This window comes from Chrysemys picta, chromosome 2, assembly GCF_011386835.1.
Source record: "Chrysemys picta bellii isolate R12L10 chromosome 2, ASM1138683v2, whole genome shotgun sequence".
Lineage (NCBI taxonomy): Eukaryota > Metazoa > Chordata > Testudines > Emydidae > Chrysemys > Chrysemys picta.
Window position 1 is genome coordinate 290,740,895 of NC_088792.1, and position 16,092 is coordinate 290,756,986.

At 50.7% G+C, this 16,092-nt stretch overlaps 1 protein-coding gene across 13 annotated transcripts in view; it reads left to right on the forward strand.

The window, feature by feature from the left end:
* PUF60 (poly(U) binding splicing factor 60) overlaps positions 1–15,871 on the forward strand; it is a 47,919-nt gene extending 32,048 nt beyond the window's left edge. For 5 of the 13 annotated variants that reach the window (XM_042861282.2, XM_005311626.5, XM_065582364.1 and 2 more), the window contains 9 exons: positions 196–285; positions 1,319–1,369; positions 6,514–6,675; positions 7,285–7,377; positions 8,458–8,671; positions 9,160–9,350; positions 10,915–11,050; positions 11,924–12,159; positions 15,437–15,871. In XM_042861282.2, the coding sequence (XP_042717216.1) occupies positions 196–285; positions 1,319–1,369; positions 6,514–6,675; positions 7,285–7,377; positions 8,458–8,671; positions 9,160–9,350; positions 10,915–11,050; positions 11,924–12,159; positions 15,437–15,736 (1,473 nt within the window). In that variant the 3' untranslated portion in view covers positions 15,737–15,871. Of the gene's footprint in view, positions 1–195; positions 286–1,318; positions 1,370–2,455; positions 6,190–6,513; positions 6,676–7,284; positions 7,378–8,457; positions 8,672–9,159; positions 9,351–10,914; positions 11,051–11,923; positions 12,160–15,436 lie in introns of those variants that run through there. The other 8 variants (XM_042861283.2, XM_005311628.5, XM_065582363.1 and 5 more) reach the window with 4 other exon arrangements.
* The last annotated feature ends 221 nt before the right edge of the window (positions 15,872–16,092 follow it).

The window sequence follows — 16,092 nt, forward strand, 5'->3', positions numbered from 1 at the left end:
GCTGACCAAGATCATAGTAAGCTGTCGGCCCTTGACTAATGAAAAGTGCCTTAGTGCTTGGGGCCGGAGCACTGGAAAGCACCAGTGGCAGCCAGTTGTGGGGTTCTGGGGAATGTTGTATGAAGTTAAATGTCCTTCCCTGGCGCCTTGTGGAGTCCTGTGCCCTGTGATTATGGAGACTGTATTTCCTTCCAGGCAAAGAAGTATGCGATGGAGCAGAGTATCAAGAGTGTGCTGGTGAAGCAAACCATCGCCCACCAGCAACAGCAACTCACTAACCTGCAGGTGAGAGATCCCTTTGGGTTCATCCCCTTGCCTTTACTCTCCCCACAAGGTGGAGCCTTTTATGCACTTAGAACCAGAGCACAGCCCTGAGGTCTGCCTGGAGCCAGGTACTTGCACTTCTGTTTCCGCAGTGAAATCGAAGTATGTTGTCTTCGGCCCTGTCAAGGAAATCCCTCTCCTGTCCTCATACATACGCTCACCCTCCCTGCCCCCCAAGAAAGCAAACTGCCCTGGGAAGAGAAGCTAATGCTTCCTCTTCTGTTGGCTGGCTAGATAATTTTTTCAGTTGCCAGAAAATCAAAGCATCTGCGGTGAGTTCCACTGTCAACCTGAAGCTAAGGTGGTGTCTGGGGTTACTGGGAGCAGTATCCTTTCACCATCCTTTCCCCCATGAAGAGATGGTGCCTGTCTCTCTGGCTTTGCTGGCAGTGTCACCGCTACCGTGGACTCTGTGGATTTTTCTCAGAACTCCAGCTGGTTATTCCTGCTAATGCAGGATTGTCCAAGTCCTAGGAGACCTCTCTGCTGCTGTTTAAACCCCCCTTCCTTCTGAGAGTCCTTATATACAGCTCGCTGCCTCCTGCTTGAGGTTAAGGAGCCTAGAATAATGATTTGGGGGGTTGTGTATGTTTAAAAAATGTTGAAGTGGGGATGTGGCAGCCGCATTAGGCAGCTCTGGCTTTTCAGGGCTGTGTATGTTTCTGGGCGGCTGCTCTAGATGAGGGGCTCCTTGTAATTGCTGGGGGTGAATCAACGACAGTGGTTACAGAGGTTACTATTGCCTTGAGTCCCCCCTGGGAGAAGACCCTGCTTCCTGAGGCAGTGGCAGCAGCACACCCCTACCCAGAGTTGGTGGGACTGGCATCTGCAGGGTCCCAGCGCTGGACAGTCCTTGGGACCGGGCAGTGAGGGGCAAGGAAGGAGAGGCCTCTCCCACAGGTTCCCTGTGCCGTCGCTCTCTGCTTGAGTTTTTACGAACAGCCGTAGTATGCTCAGCTCCAACAGACTGAACTCTGTCTTTACTGTCTTTCAGATGGCAGCAGTGACAATGGGCTTTGGAGATCCTCTCTCACCTTTACAATCGGTCAATAGACATATTCACTTCTTCTTGGGCACTTTGTCTTAGTCAGGGCCTAGAGTGGGGAAGTATTTAGTGGTAATACAATGCTCTTAACTAAACCCAGCACAACCCTCCCACATACCCACCTGCTATGGACAAGCACAACAAACTGAGACAAAGTGTAAACTCCCCAAAGGAAGACCTTGGGCTGGGTACAGTCTGCTGTGACACTGGCACCCTGGGCCCTGGAGTCAATTGCAAAGAGAGCTTTAGATTTCAAGCAGTTCTGAACACCTGTGAAATTGTGGGAGCCACCTTTCTAGGGATGCTACAGTTCTGAGGTCCTGACCTAAAAGTAACTGCCAAGGTAACTCACAAATGGGCAATTTGTTAAGAAACCAGCACACAGAACAGAGACCTGGTAGCTATGGTGCTGGGGAGCACTGGGGCATTACAGGCTTTCAGAGCATATCCTAGACCAAATGTGAGACTTCTGTTGCTATGTGCATACTTGTAGGCTAGGGGAATTTGGCACGTATTTCAAGTAAAGCAATGAGGGCTGGAGCAAAAAGAACAATAGAGTTATTCAAAGAAAAGCAGTGCAGTCCCATAGTGCTGGAAGTTTCTAATCTACCCCCACAGAGAGTCTGGTTTACCTGGGATCATCTGTCCCCACCCCTTCTAGACACATGGGGCACTGGCATACGTGGGCTATAAACCCCCCTCTCCTCATGCAAAGGTCACTTTAAATGTTTCCTCTTCTAGCTGAAATGTAATCTCTTTGGTTGGTGTAAAATGCAACCTGGAGGCCAGTGCTGCAAGGGGAAGAAGCATTAAAACTAGACCTGCCTGGCTTCCCTTCTGTAACGCTGCCACGGTAGGTAGCTTGTCAGCTGGGGAGCCAAAATAGCATTGGTGGGGGGAGGTAAGCTTGGAGTGGGACAGGAAGCGCCATCTCTGCCTGAAGGCAGCACGGCCAGTTCCTGACCCATGTTGCCCAAGCACCCTCTTTATCAATTCATTTAGATGCTATTGATCTCCCCTATCACTCATTCTGCTAACCTGTATTTTGCAGCCACATCATGCACAGTTGGGTAACAGAGATGAAAACATGTAATAATGATAGAGGATGTCTTTGTTAACAGGGCCCTCAAGATTAATCATGGGCTTAGTATTGTGTAAATCATGTTTAAAAAAAAAAAAAAAAGCCTCGCTCTGCCAGGAGCCAGCACCTGCTGTTGGAGGGACAGAAAGGCTAGAAGTCAAGGCTTTGCCCTGGATCAGCCATCACGGGGTGTTGTGAACTCGATGTCATTAAGATCCCTGTTTCCCCGCCAAATGCTTTATCTCAATGCCTGTCGGGAGTGTGGAGTGCAAGTATACCTTAAGAACAGGACAGTCTCCACTGGCAGGACCCGCAAGGCCCACATGTGAGGGAAGTGCAGCCTGAGACTCCTGTTACAGCGTCTTATTGACCATAGTCAAAGCTCCCTGTCCAGCAGCCCTCTACCTGCTGGAGTGTTACCGAGCAAGGTTTCACCTTGTCACTTCACCAAGACAAGCAGTTTCCTTGCATAACTGCATCAAAAGTGCAGATGAAAACGGTGGTGCTTTGCATGTCGCCTCCCTCGTTTTGAGCTCCATCCTGAAAAGGTGCATGTTAACTTGTCCTTAATAATAATCCTCCGTAGCTCCTAACTAACAGCACTGTCTATACGTACAAACACTGACTGCCCACCTGGAGGTTGGGGAGGAATCCTTAGCCTCTGTTTACAGATGGGGAAGCGGAAAGGTCACGTGTCCAGCCCACAGCTACAGAGGGGCAGGACCAGGATTCACATGCACATTCTTGGCACCTGGTCCTGCGCTAAATTCACAAGAATATGCTGCCTTTTCCCTTAACTCACTGCACTGCAGGTTCCTACTACTACTCCACATGTGCCTGTTACCATCATAGTCCAGCTCAACCCTAGCTTGGTGGCCCAGATCAATAACGTAAAGGAGTGTAAATGGGTTCCTCAGAACTTCTCTCCTGCTGCTGCTGGAGTCTCCTGCTTGTGCAGAAGGTTTAGAATGTGGATTTCCCACACTGAGGGTTGCTGCCATTGGGAAAGGGCTAGTACTATCAGTCTTGTCTCTGTGGCAGGTATCATTGGAGGAGAAGAGAATATGCCCCCTTTGTGTACACATCTTTAAAGGTGTGGAAAATCCCTATGCCTGGGGCATGGGCCTCAGGCTGGCTAGAGTAGTAAGAAGAGGACTAAAATAATAGCAAAAGGGGAGACTAGAATGAGGGAAGATCTGAGCACTCAGCACAAAATCAAGATGTTGAAACAAAATTAATCAAGGAACCAAAGAACATGAAGAGAAGAAATTATCTAATTGCCTATACACCAATGCTAGGAGCCTGGGTAACAAACAAGAGGAACCGGAATTGCTCATTTATGAGCATAAACTTAGTCTAGTTAGTATTACTGAAACCTGGTGGGTTGGTTCACCCAACTGGAATGTTACAATCAATGGGAAGGGGGAGGGGCATTCTTTGTCCAAAATGGCATTAGCTGTTTGCGAGTCACTGATAACTCGGAAGAAGACAGATAAAGCACAAGCGGGGTACTAGTTGGTGTCTGCTACAGACCACCAAAGCCCACTAGGGAATAGGATGACCACTTCCTTATGCACCTAATTACAATGTGTACAAATAAAAGCTGTGTGATCATGGGGGACTTCAGTTTGAGTGACATATGGTGGAGGTCTTGTGCTGCCAGTATAGAAACATCCTTAGAATTTCTAAGCATTCTAGATGACCGTTCCCTAACTCAGAACATATTGCAGCCTACACAGGGGATGCTGTACAAGACCTTGTTCTAACAGAGAGAGGAATGGATCACAGAACAAAAAATTAATGGTAGCTTAAGTACAGGTGATCATGGCTTGATCACATTTATAATGTGCAAGCAGAATAAAGTCCAGACCATAATATAGATGATTGGTGCATTTAATAGGGCCAATTTCACAAAGCTGAAAACAATTATGAGCCAGATCAGTTGGGAGGAAGAATTGAATCAGAAAAATGTGAATGATGATTAGGAATCATTTAAGAACATCTTACTAGAGCCCCAAAATGCCAGTGTCCCACAATCAAGGAAGAAGGCCAATTTTAGAGGGGAAGTGAAGGTAGCTGTAAATATATAAAAACGCAAACTGGCATCCTCTGTACACAAGGGATCACCACAAGGCCATCTGCTGATGGGCTCACAGCCCACAGTCGGGAACCTCTGCAGGAAATAATACATTAAAATGGGGTTGTGCCTGCATAGAGTTTGGGAACCCCTGAGGCAACCAGTGGAAGGAAGGGGAAGCTGATAGTAATGAATGTTGGCTTCTCAAGGGTGGGAGGATAGGGAGACTGCACTAGAGATATTCTTGCCTAGCTGCCCTACGGTGTGACTCTGCCTCACTTTTCACCTGGCTCACAGGCTTTTGGGGCTATCCTAAAATCTCATTTAAAAGCATAAAACACAGCCCCAGTCTAGAGGCAAAACAAAACCTTTGTTTCCTTTGTTTGATGAGTCCAGGTTCAAGTTAATCTAATATAACTGCAAGCGCAGGAGTGTGGTGTGAGAACCTGGTTCGATGATAGTGCTTCCTCCCCTGAAGTGCTAGGAATCAATCCCGAATGAGGCTGTATTTTCAGCTGCAAACAGTTACCTCCCTGGTCATGGGGACCGGCTCAAATGCATTTGGCATCTGTTGTGTGCAGTTGTCTCGTCAGACACAGTCCGTGGCTGCTCTGTCCATTACTGTGTTGCAGGAGAGACCCCCTGGCCACCCCTTCGTTACCATTGAGTTGTGGCATCCCTAGACAGGACACAGAACAACTCTGAGCTCATTGTGCTCACCCTTATGCCAGAGCTCTCCACCTGCGTTAGGCCTTCATGTAATGGCCTTATAGCAAAGCCCTTCTTGGGGGGTCAGTGTTCACAGAGCTCCCTACTTGGGTGTGGAGTACTGTAGAATTGGGTTGGGGAGGAAGGCACTAAGATTAGTGCTGCTTTTGCCCTCTTTGTAGGGCCCTCACCACTTTGCATTCGTTCCAGCTGTTCCAGGCAGAATAAGAATGTAGCCCTGTACAAGTCTCCAGTGTGCTGTAATAAATACACTATTGCTGATCATAGGGAGCTGCCTCTGCAGGGGTTTCCTTTCTGCCTTGGTCCCAATGCATGCTGATAAGATCACAGATTTGGCCAGTGTGTCCTAGCAGGCAGCACCTTCCTAGGTGAAGTTCTTAGAACTGCCATGTGGCTTGGAGGAAGCTGGTTTTAGGGATACCATCTGGGGAACGACCAGGTTCCTCTTGCAAACAGACTTTCAGACAGGTTCAGGAAAAGAGTACAGAGGCTTTCTCTGCACTGAGACAGACCATGGCTGAGTCTGTGGGGCTGTACCACTGTAGGTGCCAATACCAATGGAAGATGCTAACTGAGCACCACAGACTTCCCCAAGAGAAGGGTTTTGTTTAATCGCTGGATTTTTGTTTGTTTTTATTGAACTGTACAGTGCAGCTGGTGCCCAGTGTCAGTTCCTTTAATGTCAAGGGAGGGAGAGGGGAGGAGGTGGAGGCCAGTGCCAAACCCTTTGCTGCCCAGGGAGTGGGAAGGAGGTGGTTCCCAGTACTAGATCCCTTGATGCCCAGGGCAGGGGAAAATGAGAGCACGTGGTGCCCAATACTGGATCTTTTGCTGCGCCATGCAGGACAGGAGGGATTGCTGTTAGTGCCTGATGTTGGATCCCTTGCTGCCTGGATTTCCCCTGCCTGGAGGGGAACCTGTTTTAGAATGAAGGTATTTCCCCCTGCTGCAGGCATTGCCAGAGATGTGATCTTGTCAGGGTGGGTTGGAGTTAGGGCTGCTGAGGTGGCAGAGCATATCAGAGACTTGACTGTGCCCCTGGGAGTGAGCCTTACTGCCCATGCACTCCCCACCAGTCCATGCACTGAGCAGACAAATACTTCTTGACCACTAAGAGTGTGCCAGGCTGTGCTGCAGCCAGTGAGGAGCTGCTTGCTGTTGGGTCACAGCTCCTGGGGAGGGTGGGACGGGAGAGAGCTGTCCTGGTATCTGTGACTACCCCCTAAGCTAACCAGCCAGTTCTTCTTTCCAAAACAGATGGCAGCTCAGAGGCAGCGGGCGCTGGCCATCATGTGTCGTGTGTACGTGGGCTCCATATACTACGAACTGGGAGAGGACACCATCCGCCAGGCCTTTGCCCCATTTGGACCTATCAAAAGCATTGACATGTCCTGGGACTCTGTTACAATGAAACACAAGGTTGGTTAACAGCCCCTAGGAGTGGTTTCCTTTTCTCTAAGGTCACCCTGCATGCATCCGGGGAAGGAGGAGCCTTTACCCTCCTAGTCTGCAGTATACAGCAAGCTGTCTTAGTAGGTGGTTCTCCAAGTGCTGGTCCCTGTTGTATTCCACGGAGGGTTCTGGGCAGGCGCCCGGAGCCGGAGCTTTTAGGATTGAATGTAATAGCCTCCTGCGCTGCCACCAGAAGCCATAGCAGTGACCTAGCAGCTGCATGTGGGACCATTGTAGGGATGTGGGGCATGGAGCTTGGGGAATGCTGAGCAGTTAGCCTGCCTTGTGTGCATGCACTGGTCTTTCTTGCTAAAAGGCCTGATTTATGTATAAGCAGCTCAGGAAGCGAGTGGCTGCAAGTCTGTTCAGGCGCTTTCATGCTTCAGCTTGTTGCTCTCTGGATGAGCATGCTGTTGGGAAAGGCTTTGAGGATGGGATTCTCTGGCTGAACAGTTGGGATCTGGCAGAGTGTGATACAGACAGGCTGCATTAGTTGGCAGAGTGGGGAATGCGAGCACTAGGGGGTGCAGCAAGAAAAGATTGGTACAATTTAATAGGGTTTCTCCTCTATCCTAGGGCTTTGCTTTTGTGGAATACGAGGTGCCTGAAGCTGCTCAGTTGGCCTTGGAGCAGATGAACTCAGTCATGCTGGGTGGGAGAAACATAAAGGTGAGTGACAGCAGGTTGTGTCACGTGGGAGGCGAGTCTGGCTCATGCTGCTGTTTGTGTTACAGGGATGGGGCTTTTCCGATGGTCAGAGGAGCCTGAAGAAGAAAATCTGTGTTCCTAGGAGATCTGTTCCTCAGTGGGCCTCTTTTCAATGCACCACCTGAGGCCACTCACTGAGAACTGGCTGGTTCTTGGCACCTGCCTCTGACCCTTGGGAAGAGCCCATAAAGTGTTAATCTACACTAGGAGGAGGGAGGGGTGTTGGACTCTGGTCTGTTCCTCCCCATGCACAGAAGGGGAGCCCTTTGTGGCCTAGATATGGAGTCTGGTGGGCAGCAGCCAGGTCCTGAGGAGAGGGCAGGTGAGTGACTGCTGACCCTGGTTGTGCCTTTTGGGCTCTGCAGAAAGGGGGCTTGTTTGTATGTGTCTTAGGAGGGAAATGAGGCTCTGGGATAACCTAGTCCTCTGCGTGAAGGGGGGGAGGGGTTAGTAAAAACTGAAAGGAACAAGGGATTGAGCTATGTATTCCCAGGCATCAAGTAAGAGATTCCCTGACAGGTGTGGGAGACTTTGGGGGGCGTCCGTTTGTGGTGTCTCTGAAAACCCAGTGTCCTTACGTCTGTCACCAAAATCATTTCCTGTTAAGTCCCTCTTCAGGCAGTTGCAGCGCCTGATCGATTACAGGTTTTTGGGAACTCCGGAGAATGGTATGGAGGCATTGTGCCCTGCCTGTAGCATTGACAGCTAGTCAATTGTAGCATTGGAAGCTAGTCACTAGTAAGGGAGGGAAGCTACACGTCTGAAATATGCTTGCTCAGTAACAAGTGCAACAAAAAACATCCTGTATCCGGGCTGTCTCAGTAACCCTGATATCCCATGGTGGCCTGCGGAGTCACCGGAGACTACAACCCAGACATAATTAATTGCGACTCTGTGGTGCTGATTGCCGTGCCATGGAAAGTATTATGTGGGGTTCAACTGCTCTTCCTTAGCATTTACAGTCCTTGTGTCTAGGGTGAGTCACGGTGCTGCCTCCTGGAGAACTCAAAGAGGTGTTTGTGTTTGCTTTGCTCTCCACAGGTTGGTAGGCCTAGTAATATTGGACAGGCACAGCCAATCATAGACCAGCTAGCAGAGGAGGCACGGGCTTTCAATCGCATCTACGTGGCATCTGTTCACCAGGACCTCTCAGATGACGACATTAAGAGTGTGTTTGAGGCCTTTGGGAAGATTAAGTCCTGCACGCTCGCCAGGGACCCTACAACAGGGAAACACAAAGGCTATGGCTTCATTGGTAAATTGGCTGCTCTGATCCCGGTCATGGAGTGGGGTGGGAATATCATTGGATTTGGATCTATCATTGGATGTCTGCTCCCTCCAGTGGCAATAAGCTTCTGCTTTCAGTTATGGGTTAGAGTGGTAGTGAGAGCAGCCCATGGCCTGATGTCAGAGGGCTGCCTGGCGCTCAGTTGGAAACTGGATTCTGTGTTTTTGTTCAGCTAGCTCCTACGGTGTGACGAGAACCATCTCCCTTTACACTGAATGTTTGAGAAGATCCTGGATAATCAGAGGGATTGGGTGTGTGATCTAAGAAGTGTGGGAGTGATTGGTAGGGACACTGATGGCTGCCACTCCAGACCATTGTGTTCTTAGAAGTACAAACCTAAGTTGTGCAGGGAAAGGGGTCTAAGTTTAGGAGGCAGGCAATGGGGCATTTTCCCTGGGAGTCTGAAATATCCATCTTTAAGGAGCACTCTGTCAGGGTTCCAATTATCATTGCAGAGTATGAGAAGGCACAGTCATCACAAGATGCTGTCTCATCTATGAACCTCTTTGACCTGGGTGGCCAATATCTCCGGGTTGGCAAAGCTGTCACTCCCCCAATGCCTCTCCTAACGCCTGCAACGCCTGGAGGATTACCCCCTGCAGCAGCTGTGGCTGCAGCAGCTGCCACAGCAAAGATAACCGCTCAGGTAAGAAACGGAGCAGCAGGACTTGAAGCGAGGTGGGTGAGTGCGTGCGTTAGAGTCCAGCAGTCCTGTTGAACACGGGGATACAGATTGCCCAGTGCACTGAGTCAGCAGCACTTATGGGAGCTCCTGACTAGGTGGCCTTTGTTGTACCCTACAGAGTAGTTCTCCCGGCCTCGTGTGGAGACTAGCCTGGGAGTAGCTGTCTGTGCTACACCCTCCAGGCTTGGCCTGCCAAGGTGTAGAAACAGGCCTGATTTACACCACAGTGTCACGGACTCACAGATCGTGCCCACTCTTGGCCCCGTGCAGTCTGTGGGGGGGTACCCCTTTCAGTGAGACAGCCCTTCTTGGGGGTCCACTCTCTCTCGGGGTCAGGCCCCTCCACCTCCTGGAGCCGCAACTCTCTGAGCCTTAGCACGTCTGTCTATGCCATGGGCCCCCTCAGGGAGTCCACTCGCTCTGGAGTGACTCTCAGCCAGCATAAAACAGGAGGATTTGTTGGGAGTTGAACACTGCACAGGAAACTCTCAGGGCCTCAGGCCTGGCCTCCCTCAGCCCAGCACATCCCAGTCTCCCTGCATCCAGGTGGGCTCTGCCTGCTCCCCCTCTCCAGCCCAGAGCCCCCCTGCCCCCAGCTGGGCATCTGAGATCCCCAGGCCCACGCCCCGCCTCTGTCCATTGTGTTCTCTCCAGGTAAACAGGGTCGTAAACCGGGGCCTCCTCTCCTCGCTTCTGTCCTCTGGCTGGAACCGGCTGGTTAGGTCACTGGCTCCTCACTCTGCAGCCATTGTCCTCCCACTGGCCAGAACCGGCTGCGTCTCCTCAGCTGGGTCTCCAGGTCCGGTCGCTGGGGTATCCATCCTCCAGGCCATTGGCTGGGGTCCCACGTTCCCTCTCCGGTCCTCTGTAACAACAAACTCCCTCTCCCCTCACCTTATTAAACCAGTAACACCCAGGGAAACTGAATCCCACCCCCTCCGCATGCAAACCATTGAAACCCCACCGAAACCAAGAAAACAAACAAGAAAACCCCCCACTTCGTCACACACAGACAGGCTTATTTGTTTTGATTTAGTGTGATTGTTCTGAAACAGTATTGCCTAATTAGGGCCACCTTAGAAGAGCAAGAGGTGGCTAGGATGTGGGGAAGCTTTTTGCTCTGGAATTGACTCCATCCCGCTAAAACCATCCTGGAGACTTTGGGTTGGGGATCCCTTGGCATGTCTGTCATTCAGGGCCCTACACATGAGCCGATGGGCGTTGGGTGATAACTGTGAAGTGTGGGGGAGTGCCTGCTCTTCAGGGGGTTGGTATGTGGCGGCTGTCTACAGGAAAGGCGAGTTCAGGGCAATCCTCGGCATGTGTCGGTGCGATTAAGCGGAGTTGCATACATTTCGCCGCTCTGGCCAGTGGCTGAGCTGGGCCTCGTAGTTTTACAGGTCATTTGCCCCCATACCCTGGCGATTTGGTAAGTGTACAAAGGTAAAAAGAAAAAACCTGAGCAGAGCACACCCTGAGCATGACTCTCTGAAGCAGAATTAACACTCTGGCTTTTCTCTTGTAGGAAGCAGTGGCAGGAGCTGCAGTCCTTGGCACTTTAGCAACACCTGGGCTGGTGTCACCAGCGCTGACACTGGCTCAGCCTCTGGGGGCATTGCCGCAGGCCGTAATGGCAGCCCAGGCACCAGGAGTCATTACGGGTGCGTCTGCTCTTCATTCTGTCATTTCCACAACTAGTCCTAGATAGCACCAGTCCCCACAGCTGGGATCACTTCTTGGAAAGTGGAGTCAGGGAGCCTGGGGCCAGCTACCCCTTTTGGTTATCAGACCCATGTGATTCCTGTAAAGAGCTGAGACAACTCAGTTGAAGAGAAGAGCTGTGGGAAGCAGGTGGGCTCGGTGGCTGACCCTGCAGCAGTGGGGAGAGATGCAAGGGAAAAGGTTTCAGGTTCCTTGCAGCTGCTTTGATCAGGGGCATAACTGTGTTACTTGTTGAGTTTTATACGTGGAAAAATGAAACCGTCCCTGAAGGAGGGGCACAAGCAGACTTTTGGGTGTGGCCTCAGTCCTTCCTGCGCTGGAAAGACAGGCCACCAGCCCCACTAAAGGGTTTGAAACTGAATCGTACTGAAACTGAATTGTTTGCAGAGAATTCTGATTTCTCCTTGCATTGCCTCGCAGGCCTCTCCACCAGTGTGTGGTGAGTGCGGTAAGGGCACGAAGCCTCCCAGAGCTGGCAGGGTTGCACGGTGCCCTGAGCAAAACCACCACAATGGTCACTTACCACATGCAAAACAGATGCAGCCCCATCTCGCTGTCTCCCCTTTGGATGGGCAGATTCCCCACGTGTGCGCATCATACCTGGTGGTAGAGCCTGCCCTATCTACTGTACTGAGTCGCTGTTTGCCCTGGTTGTCAGGCTCTCTGTGGTTCGTGTTGCAGTTACTAAAACCTTTCTCCTAATTCCATAAGGCTGGGTGTCACTGGCTGGCTTTCTTCCTGATGTGGCAGAGTGCCAATCCTAGAGGGAGGCTGCATTTACCTCCTCCTTCAATCTGTGTATTCACCTGCAGGTGTGACCCCCGCTCGACCGCCCATTCCAGTCACTATTCCACAGGTGGGAGTTGTGAACCCTATCCTAGCAAGTCCCCCAACACTAGCTCTGTTGGAAGTTAAGAAGGAGAAGGAGGAGGAGGAGATCTTCCAGGAATCGGAGAGGCCTGAAATGCTGAGTGAACAGGAGCATATGAGCATATCCGGCAGCAGTGCCCGTCACATGGTGATGCAGAAACTGCTTCGCAAACAGGAGGTGAGCATGACCCTGAGTTAATTCTAGATTCCCAGAGATACAGTGTAGCCTACAGGCCGCAAGTCTGGCTTGGGTCTGTCTTTTAGCTCTGTACAGCTCAGCAGTACAATGCATGGTACAAGACCAGTCATCACCTGCTGCAGGCTATGGGCATGGCTTTTCCCTCTCTGCCTTGTAAAGGAGGAACTCTGTAGTGAGGTGCCTTGCTCAGAGAGAGCTCACTCTTTGCTGTGCTGTCCAGCCATTAGACCAAAGATGCTGATGGTCTATTACAGGGGTCGGCAACGTTTGGCACGTGGCTCGCCAGGGTAAGCACCCTAGCGGGCCGGGCCAGTTTATTTACCTGCTGAGGCGGCAGGTTTGGCCGATCGCGGCCCCCACTGGCCGCGGTTCGCCGTCCCGGGCCAATGGGGGCGGCGGGAAGCAGCGCGGGCGAGGGATGTGCTTGCCGCCACCCCCATTGGCCCGGGACGGCGAACCGCAGCCAGTGGGGGCCGCAATTGGCCGAACCTGCCGCCTCAGCAGGTAAATAAACTGGCCGGGCCCACTAGGGTGCTTACCCTGGCGAGCCGTGTGCCAAAGGTTGCCGACCCCTGGTCTATTAGGACATTATAGTCACTGATGTCCTGGCCCCCGGATTTCGCCGCCTTCTCAGTCATTCACGTCGTCATGGTTTGTCATTGGCCATGACTGATGAAGTGGGAGGAAATAAAACTGGATCTGTGGTGTTAAGGAATCTGTCATTTCATGATCGTCTGCAGCATGGCTATTCCTGGCTGTTTTCCTGCAGCCAGAAGCATGCTGGATATCTCTGTGTCGATACAGAGAGGGCTCACAACTCCATGTCTGGGTGTGAACCATAGTATCTCCTCACCAAATAGAGATGTGATCCTTGTCCGATCCTTCTGAGTCTCCCTCATTCCCACCAGTCAATGCAGTACTAAGCACTGTGGAGCTTACAGCTAATTTCAGACCTGCTGCAAGGGTGAGGATGACAAGACCGGGCTGATTCGTACAGGAAGCACAGGTGACATCATGAGATGATGCGGCTGCTCAGCAGAGTCACAATGGTCCAATCTGACCTGCAGAACACAAGCCAGAGACTCCCATCCAGTGATTCTCAGATACCTTAGTGATGGCACAGAAGTCAGGAGTTCCAGTCTCAGATAGGACACTGACTCCTTCTGGGGTTGGACAAGGCCCTTCCCCTCTCTTTTCTACCAAATAGGGATAATATTGACCTGCACCTCTTGAGGGACACTGAGAATTAGCTCATGTGTCCTGTACTTTGAAAATATAAAGGCCCAACAGTGGTATTGTTGAGACAGTGGCTGTCCCCAGTTAAGGTTGAAGCTAACTATCCATAAGAACCCGATCTACACGACCCACACCTTAATTTCCCCAAGAACTGTTGCATCATATCTCAAGGGGGAAGTTTAGATAAATCAGAAAATGCATTTTAAAGCTACACCAAAAGTTTTCCTAACTCCTTTTTCCAAAACGGCTTGACCTGCAAATTCCGAGTTTGTTGTGTTGGCCTGAGCGGGGAGAGGCTTTGAGAAGGTATTTCTAGTAGGGATAAGGAGGTGCTGGTTCCATTATACAAGGCGCTGGTGAGACCTCATTTGGAGTACTGTGTGCAGTTCTGGTCTCCCATGTTTAAAAAGGGTGAAATCAAACTGGAACGGGTACAGAGGAGGGCCACTAGGATGATCCGAGGAGTATGAAAGGAGACTCAAGGAGCTTGGTTTGTTTACCTTAACCAAAAGAAGGCTGAGGGGGGATATGATTGCTCTCTTTAAATATATCCGAGGGATAAATACCAGGGAAGGAGAGGAATTATTTCAGCTCAGTACTAATGTGGACATGAGAACAAATGGATATAAACTGGCCGTCGGGAAGTTTAGGCTTGAAATTAGACGAAGGTTTCTAACCATCAGAGGGGTGAAGTTTTGGAACAGCCTTCCGAGGGAAACAGTGGGGGTGAAAGACCTCTCTGGCTTTAAGATTAAGCTTGATAAGTTTATGGAGGGGATGGTTTGATGGGATAAAGTGATTTTAGTCAATAGATCAATAACGTGACATCGCTGGTAATTAGCAACAATGGTCAATGATGGGATATTAAAAGTTACTACAGAGAACTTTTTCCAGAGGGTCTGGCTAGAGAATCTTGCCTGCATGCTCGGGGTTCAGCTGATCGCCATATTTGGGGTCGGGAAGGAATTTTCCTCCCGGGGAGAGGCCCTGGAGGTTTTTCGCCTTCCTCTGCAGCATGGGGCAGGGGTCGCTTGCTGGAAGATTCTCAGCGATTTGAAGTCTTTAAATCATGATTTAGGGACTTCAGCAGCTGAGTCAAGGGAGAGAATTCTTCCGGGAGTGGGTGGGTCAGCTTTTGTGGCCCGCATCATGCGGGAGGTCAGACTAGATGATCATAATGGTCCCTTCTGACCTTAGAGTCTCTGAGGTGTGAATTACAAAGAGATAAGAGCTGGTTTCACGTGCATACAGAGCAATTTTAAAAATTATTTAATCTCACCTGCTGTTGACTGTGGGCTGTGCTGCCGGTCTGAGACAGAGACATGGGGGGATGGAGAGGGACAGGCATCCGGTGGGCCACAGGCAATAATAGTATGGTGATGGGCTTCCTGTTGCAGAAGGGTGTGGTAGGGCAGGAGGATGGAATGGGGTAAAGGCTTGGGAGAATTCTGGAGCATGATCCACACTGGTGGGTTGGGGTGTGGGTATCCCCTGTAAGGTACTTGTTCTGGGAATGATCAGAAACCTTCAGTCTCTAGGCCTGTGAGGCCAACTACACACCAGCCACTAAGTTCCAAGGTAAAACTAACACGAAGAATAATTGCCACCAAAATGTGTCATGCTGTTGAAGGTAAAAGGAGGGAAATCAGTTTGATAAATCCATTTCTGTAAGGTTTAAACACAGTCTTAAAAATAGTCTCTCTCCAGCCACATCTTCAGGACACAAAACAAGTGGCAAATTCCTGGTACGCTGCTGGCCTAAGCAGTTGAGCTGAAGATGCCTGTGGAAGAGTCATAATTTCTGGGCTATACTGACCATGGGTTGAGCGTACTTCTGGTGCCCCTGGGCAGGGCCATTACAGATTGGTTCCAGAAAGCCCTGGGATGTTAGTTTTTGCTGCTCAGGCCTGGCACTGAAATGGCTGCTGTGATGTGCAGGTGCCATGGCTTTGCAGGGTTAACCCCAGCGGTCCCATGAACCTGCTCAGTCACCACTCTTTTTTTCTTCCTCTTCCTGTAGTCGACTGTGATGGTGCTGCGCAACATGGTGGATCCAAAGGACATTGATGACGATCTGGAGGGAGAAGTGACAGAAGAGTGCGGCAAGTTTGGGGCAGTGAACAGGGTCATCATCTACCAAGAGAAGCAGGGCGAGGAGGAGGACGCTGAGATCATCGTCAAGATCTTTGTAGAGTTCTCTATGGCCTCGGAGACTCACAAAGCCATTCAGGCCCTGAACGGGCGCTGGTTTGCTGGCAGGAAGGTGGTGGCAGAGGTGTATGACCAGGAGAGATTTGATAACAGTGACCTGTCAGCATGAACTCTGCCTGAGAGAGACTTCTCCCCTGCCCCCTGTGTCCCATCTGTTTTTTTAGCCATGTGTAAGGAATGCTCCTGGGTGAGCACAGCTCTCTACTGTGATGTACATGTAGTTTGGATAAAAGTGCGAAGAAAAGCCAGCGTGCGTGAGTGTGTGTTAAAAGGGCCAGCACCACCTTGGTTGGGTCTGGAATGGGCCCAGTCTCCTCAGCCAACAGCTTGTCAGGCCTTCGAGAGTAAGGGCCAGAGGTCAGAAATGCCTGAGTCAGAATTCCAGGTCACCCTCTGGGGCCAGGAGCTGCAGTTTTCTTTAGAGGTGGGCAACTACTTGTTTGAATGGAGCAGGCACCATCTTTT